This window comes from Etheostoma spectabile, chromosome 24 (genome assembly GCF_008692095.1).
Source record: "Etheostoma spectabile isolate EspeVRDwgs_2016 chromosome 24, UIUC_Espe_1.0, whole genome shotgun sequence".
NCBI lineage: Eukaryota > Metazoa > Chordata > Actinopteri > Perciformes > Percidae > Etheostoma > Etheostoma spectabile.
The window spans coordinates 3,419,318-3,426,734 of record NC_045756.1 but is presented as its reverse complement, the minus strand read 5'-3'; the positions used below and the strand labels follow the sequence as shown (position 1 = coordinate 3,426,734).

Below are 7,417 nucleotides of genomic sequence, written 5' to 3'. Positions count from 1 at the left end.
GAAAGGAGTGTTAAAGGAAAAGAGACATCAATCAAAAGTCATTTTAGTAGTCAAGGTATTCTTCCAATACAAAGCTTCAAAGACTGTATTTGTGCTTGGGTATGTGCCCACCTGGTCCGATCAGTCCTACTATTGATGCTTCTTGACAGGTCGTCATCACTATCATACCGTTGAGGGTTGTCAAAGAAATAGGCTCTGGAGCTGAAACTGTGGCTGTTGATCATCCCTCCTGGGGCCTGACAGTTATAGAGATGTTAAAGCTTCATAATACTTTACAGTTTAAAGTTTTGTCTGACAGATTATTGCTGGCATTTATACTTTTATATATGTTATTTACCAGGTTTGGGTTGGGTCTCTGGACTCTGAAGAAAAGCACAACTAAACTTGTAGGAAGCAGCTCCCAGAAGAACAGAATGATCCCAAACACAACGTAGGCTTCCCCGCTGATCTCCTGCACATCGGCCTGTAACACACACACAAACACAGTGTATGATGCGTTCTATTATTATAGTCATCGTATGACTGCACATATTATATCCTACACTATCAACGCCGCTTGCCTCGTGAGTATGACCGCCTGAAAAGATAGTTCTACATTTTGGGAAATAAGAATTATTGGCATTCTTCCCAAGACATAGATGAGAAAATGTGTACCATTCTCATGTCTGTGCACCAATTATTAGTTAGAATCAGGTGTGATTGGCTTAGCTTGGCCTGGAAGCAGGGAGAAACAGCAAACAACTATTTAATGATGCTAAATTTAAAAAGAAAAGTGTGTATTTCTTACTGTGATGTAAACTAAGTTACTATATGTAACATACAAAAGAAACTGACAGCTGGTATACTAACAGATTAACAAAATCATTTAATATGTCAGATTATGCCCACACATACACACAGTAGGTGTTTGTTGGTGTTCCATGTCCAACAAACACACACACACACACACTTTAAAATGGGCTGTCTGTCTCAAGGCCTGAGCCATGATATAGGTCAGGACACACATGGTTATTAATAGCCAAACAAAGCCATTTACCCTACTAAGCACTGCTTTCCCAAATCTCCCAAAATGGATTGTCCATTGTCATCACTGGGTGTCTGGCTAAATAAAAGCATGTTTTCCATTTAAAAGAGAAGACATTTGGCGCAGTACCTGATCAGACACACTGTACCAGCCGTAGTTGAAGGGACTGGGTCTGTCCTGTGGGGACAGTGCCACCACCACCAGGTTATAACAGGCTCTGGATGTGTAGAGCAGGATCACCACGGCTCCTACTGCTGTAGCTTGGCACACTGATGTTCCCTGGTGGAAGAGTTACCGTGCTTTACTACAAGTCATGCATCAGTCGGCTATTGGCCTGTAATTGATTGGCAGATACGGGCCACAGATGTGAGCCACCAAATGACTGAGGCCTCTCTGTGACCAAAATGACAAACTATGGGCCGGGAATTGAGTTTCGAGCGACATAAACATGTCTACATTGTGATAAAAAATCATGATTCACCATTACTGCCAGTGGTGCTGGTTATTTAAAAAAGTAATTGTGCCATAAACTGAACAAATTGCAAAAGGAATGCGTGAAAAGCGTTGAATATGCTAAGATGTAAATCTCCCTTTCTGCTCAGAGTGCAGAATTAGTTCATTAGTAGTGATATGGTCATAGGTCTGGATTTTAATTAGACAGTGGACAGTTTTGCATAGAAATTGGTTAGTAAGAAATGCCTACATAAATAAATAACATGCAATACCATCTGAGAAACAGCTAGTGTCTGGTATATTTTGATATTAAGCCACAAGAAGTTCATGCTAATATTACTAATTTCCAGAATGAGTGCGTCTTGTTTGCAGCGGGCATACAGCAGGAGTTTTAAATTTGCTAACGCTATTTTTCTTATACTGATCTTATTTGTGTAAAGGGCTTGTTAACTTGTGTGCTGTCCGTTAATGGTCTGGGAGACATTCCGTTCATTTCCCACTGCAGAGCTGACTAAAGTCTACAAAGTCTAGTGTGCACTGAAAAAGTTTTAGAAATGTGAGGAACATAACAACAAATGTTACATTTCTCCATACTGTACATGTATATGTGTACACTGACATGGTTTTCTCCAACAAAAATAATATTGGTGTTAATTTTGCCTCAACACAAAGCAGTAGCAGTACAAGAACCTTGCCTAAGTGAATTAATTGCCACATGCATGTTTTTATTCCTACCTTGGACTCCAGGTAGACGTTGGCAGAGGACATCTTGGCGATCTTAAAGATGCAGACGGCCAGAGAGACAGCACACAGGACAAACAGACTGTCGTTGATCAAGACCCGGGCCAGGACTGCATGTCTGATACCCCCATCACTGGACACATAAAGGTTATTAACTTAAGACACTCAAGTAAAACTGTTCTGCGGGGGCTAAATGTGAGATTATTATATTTGTTTACCTCGGTGATTCAGAGCGCTGCAGAGCCCCTTGCACTAACAACGCACAAGTTAAATTCACCACCAGAAAGAATATACTAAGACACAGGAAGAACAAACGCAGGGGAACCCTGGAGAGAGAAAGAGAGAAGTAAATACAGAGGATGGCAAAACAATGTGACTTTATTCATAAACAACTAATTAAAATGCATGGTGTCGAAGCTGCAAACCAACTGTGTGTATGAGAGAGAAGAAAGAAAAGAGAGTGTGGCTGTGGAAAGGAAGGAGTATTCAGACCATATGCAGATTTTTATGTCTTTAACCAGAAATGACAAAAAGAGTATTGCATGTTATTAGATGTAAAGATGGACAGTTCCTTTTAGAATAATCTTTGATAAAAATGTCTCGACAAACTGGAAACGGCAAGATACATAAGAAATAATGATAAAGGGCAGACTTACTTGTATTTGGTGAGCTCTGGTGAATACTTGGCTTTTGCCTTGAACATCACCTAAACACAGAAAAGTATAAAAACTATCATCACACACATACAGTGATGTACATGTGATACATATTTACACATAATCCCAGCATGGTATTTAAACATTTCAACTTTAGGATAAGATAGAAGGAAAGAGAGAGCAAAAGAAAATGTTTTTTTTAGGAGAAGAGTGTGAACTTAACAGAGCCTGAGGAAATTCCTGTGTGTCATTGAAGTACACAGACACACACATGGTTATGAAGCATACATTCATACAGGACAAGAAAAACAAGAGGGCCGAGCAAGAGTCCACACTACAATAGTGTGTATGTATACACAGAATTATTTGTTTGAGAAGAATCATAGGAATATGCAAGTATAAATAACTACAGTAATCATGATTGAGTACATTTGTGGAAAATTCAGTTTAAAAAATCGTTTGTAGTAAATAACCACATAAAAACGTCTGGTTTTGGCTAAGCCACTGAATTAAATACTTGACCTACTTCTTCTATCTGATATAAATTTAATATTTTCATAAAGCAGTCCTGCTCAATGATTTGTGACATAGCCCAGAATGGTCTAATACACTTGTAATAAGTCAGAGCTCCCAGCATCCTCTACACAGTGAGTTTAATTTACCTTCCTAGAGGAGGCATAATAGAGAACATATACACTCACCGGCCACTTTATTAGGTACAACGTCCAATGCTCGTTAACACTTAATTTTAAGCAGCCAACACTGGCGGCAACTCAGTGCATTTAGGCATGTAGACATGGTCAAGAGAATCTCCTGCAGTTCAAACCGAGCATCAGTATGGGGAAGAAAGGGGATTTGAGTGACTTTGAACGTGGCATGATTGTTGGTGCCAGAAGGGCTGGTCTGAGTATTTCAGAAACTGCTAATCTACTGGGTTTTCACGCACAACCATCTAGGGTTTACAGAGAAAGGTCCGAAAAAGAAAAAAAACACAGTGAGCGGCAGTTCTGTGGGCGGAAATGCCTTGTTGATGCCAGAGGTCAGAGGAGAATGGCCAGACTGGTTCGAGCTGATAGAAGGGCAACAGTGACTCAAATAACCACCGTTACAACCAAGGGGGCAGAAGAGCATCTCTGAACGCACAGTACGTCGAACTTTGAGGCAGATGGGCTAAGCAGCAGAAGACCACATCGGGTGGCCACTCCTTTCAGTAAAGAACAGGAAACTGAGACTACAATTTGCACAGATCATCGAAATTGGACAATAGAAGATTGGAAAAACGTTGCTGGTCTGATGAGTCTCGATTTCTGCTGCGACAGTCGGATGTGGGTCAGAATTTGGCGTCTACAACATGAAAGCATGGATCCATCCTGCCTTGTATCAACGGTTCAGGCTGGTGGTGGTGGTGTCATGGTGTGGGGAATGTTTCTTGGCACCTTTGGGCCCCTTGGTACCAATTGAGCATCGTGCAAACGCCACAGCCTACCTGAGTATTGTTGCTGACCATGTCATCCCTTTATGACCATAATGTACCCAACTTCTGAGGCTACTTCAGCAGGATAATGCGCCATGTCATAAAGCTGGAATCACACAAGACTGGTTTCTTGAACATGACAATGAGTTCGCTGTACTCAAATGGCTTCACAGTCACCAGATCTCAATCCAATAGAGCTTTTGGGATGTGGTGGAAGGGAGATTCGCATCATGGATGTGCAGCCGACCAATCTGCGGCAACGTGGTGTGCATCATGTCAATATGGACAAACTCCCTGAGGAATGTTCAGCACCTTGTGAATCTATGCCACGAAGAATTGAGGCAGTTCTGAAGGCAAAAGGGGTCCAACCCGTTACTAGCATGGGGTACCTAATAAAGTGGCCGGTGAGTGTAGAGTGGGCTCTTAAAATAAAATGTCATTGGCCTGTTCCTAGCTATGCTACTGATAGTATGCTATGTGTTTTATGTCAAATAAATAATCAAGACAATCCAAACAAAAACTACATATTATGTTGGCAGCTAACATGCTAACAGTAAAAACATCAGTATCCTATCTGTCAGACTCAGATTACTGATAATGAATTATTTTTTATATATGTAAGCTGCCATAGCCACAGAGGTCTGGTAATATTGTTTAACATGGTCAACATTGAGTTTAAACCACAACACACCCACACAACACCACACACACACACCACCCACACACACACACACACACACACACACCACACACACAACCACACACACACACACAACACACACCACAACACCACACACAAACAAACACACACCACTCAGCCTTCTGTGGTGTGAAAGTAGGCCAGGAGGGTATTTGTAACCTAGAAATGAAGCAACCAGCCAACTGAACATGACCGGATTACTTCTTTAGTGACCATAGTGTAAAAACGAGTGTAAAATCTAAAGAAAATCTCCTTAAACCTAATTAACCTTTTATTTCAGTAGAGAATGAGAACATTACCATTATTGTTTTCTGTAGTGAGAAGGAGCTAAAACGAACTAAAGGGGGGGGGGGGAGTAAATCACAGGTCAGGAGTATGCCTGACTCATCAGAAAACACTACACGAAGTATTTCACACAAGTGTGCGTGTGTGTGTGCGTGTGTGTGTGTGTGTGTGTGTGTGTGTGTGTGTGTGGTGTGTGTGTGTGTGTGGTGTGTGTGTGTGTGTGTGGGTGTGTGTGTTGTGTGTGTGTGGTGTGTCGTCAGACGACAGGCTGTGTCACAGTGGCATGGTGTTATATCAGTGCTCTGCTCATGCCATTTCTCCCTCTCAGGGAGTTAAACAGCCCTGTTTAATGCAGGAACTGTGTTGTGACATTGGTTGAAATAATTATTAATCAATCTTTTCTAAAAGACAGATTTGCTGTGCCTGTGTTCGGGGACACCTGAAGCAAATTGTAGGTGCGTTATGCACCTTAAGCACACATCACAACTAAAAACAAACAATATGAGTATATACTGTACAGTAAATTGATAACTTGATCAACTATTTTGTTAACCAAAAAATCATATCAGATATTTGTCAAGGACAAGGGCAAACGTTCTCTGGTTCCAGCTTCACAACTGTGAAGCTTGATGCATTACTTTGTCATATGTGGATATGTTTGTGGCTAGGTCTGCTGGTTGAATAAAACAAGCAATTTGAATGAGTCCCATTCAGTCAATAATAAATACAATCCTTAAATCCAGCCCTAATGTAGACTTTGATCAGTCAGTGAGGCCACTTTCATTTTCCACTAAAAGTAATTTAAATGCAGCGCAGTCTGGTAGATTTATTACAGTTTAAGACAGTGGTTCCCGGCCTTATTGGCTTTGGTTTCCTTTAAACTATAGGTTTATCATACGTCTATGACATGATGAAACGTAACTTTTTCTAGAAGAAATGTGCTTTTGATTTATGTCATTTAGCATCTTGGTGCACTTTACTCCTGAGGGAAATATCGGTGTCTTTAGCTGCTAAAAGCTCCACTCTGGGCACCCGCTAGTCGCTAACTGTGTCGGTCGTCTTTTTGTTGCTGAGCAAGTGGCGTACAGCAAGTTTCTATTTGCTTTTGTCATCAGAGCCTTTTCCCTGAAAATAGCTGCCTGTTAATATAACTGAGACTGTAAAAGCAATTCATTTCACTACACGTGCTGATTGAGCAAGTAATGCAGCAGGATGGCCAAAGTTTCTACTGTGGGAAAAAATATGACTGTGATTTATTACTGAGGTCTGACCCGGCTAGACACAAAACCTCAAGTAAGGAAAGTGTGTTCATTGCGCTGGCCAGTCACATGGCCTTCCTAACATAGATATACAGTACGTGCATATTTTTAAAACCAATAATGACATGGAAGAACAACATTTGATTAGTAATGGTGGAAAAGAAAAGGCAGCGGTCGCCACCATCCCAGTCCTGCTGCTTTAACCCTCGTGTTGTCTTCCCGTAGACCAACAGTTAGTCTTTCTGGGTCAAATGTTTAAGTTAAAACCTACTTAAGACATTTTCAAACTTTTCCCAAAGTTCGTTTTTCACTTTTTACAATGTCAATTGTATCTGCGTTTATTTGGACGTTTTTGTTGTTTTTCCCCCCACATTTGTCACTTTTTTCAGTATTCTTAATTCTTTATTTTTTCTTAAAATGCTATAAAATTAAACACCCAAATTCAATGAAAATAGTGAACTGATCAGTTATTTAACTTGTGAGGAGCGTTGTATGGAACCATCCACGTCATTTTTTATTTTTTTTTTTACAATTTGGTTGAAGGAAACCCAAATTTCTGATTCAGAAATGTTTTGAAAATGGGTCCAATTTGACCCTGAGGACAACAGGAGGGTTAATGCAAAGTGGCACAACAACCAAAGAAAAGGAATATGTTAGTTTTTATTCAAAGGGAGTTTAGTTTGCATGCTTTAACTGGTCGCAGATCAGCTGATGGGCAACAGTGGTTATTCAGCAGTCATATGACACCCTTGGCTTCATTATGTCCACTCAGCCAGGTCAACAAGCTCCCCTTCTTCTGACACCTCTTTATGGGACTGAGATTTC

At 40.6% G+C, this 7,417-nt stretch overlaps 1 protein-coding gene across 2 annotated transcripts in view; it reads right to left on the bottom strand.

Annotated features, from left to right (window-relative positions):
* Window positions 1-7,417, bottom strand: part of gpr137c (G protein-coupled receptor 137c) — a 12,726-nt gene that overhangs the window by 2,707 nt on the left and 2,602 nt on the right. For both annotated transcript variants that reach the window (XM_032506159.1, XM_032506158.1), the window contains exons 2-7: window positions 2,875-2,926; window positions 2,437-2,544; window positions 2,213-2,351; window positions 1,154-1,303; window positions 338-463; window positions 112-236 (exon numbers count right to left, since the gene is read on the bottom strand). In XM_032506159.1, the coding sequence (XP_032362050.1) occupies window positions 112-236; window positions 338-463; window positions 1,154-1,303; window positions 2,213-2,351; window positions 2,437-2,544; window positions 2,875-2,926 (700 nt within the window). The remainder of the gene's footprint in view (window positions 1-111; window positions 237-337; window positions 464-1,153; window positions 1,304-2,212; window positions 2,352-2,436; window positions 2,545-2,874; window positions 2,927-7,417) is intronic.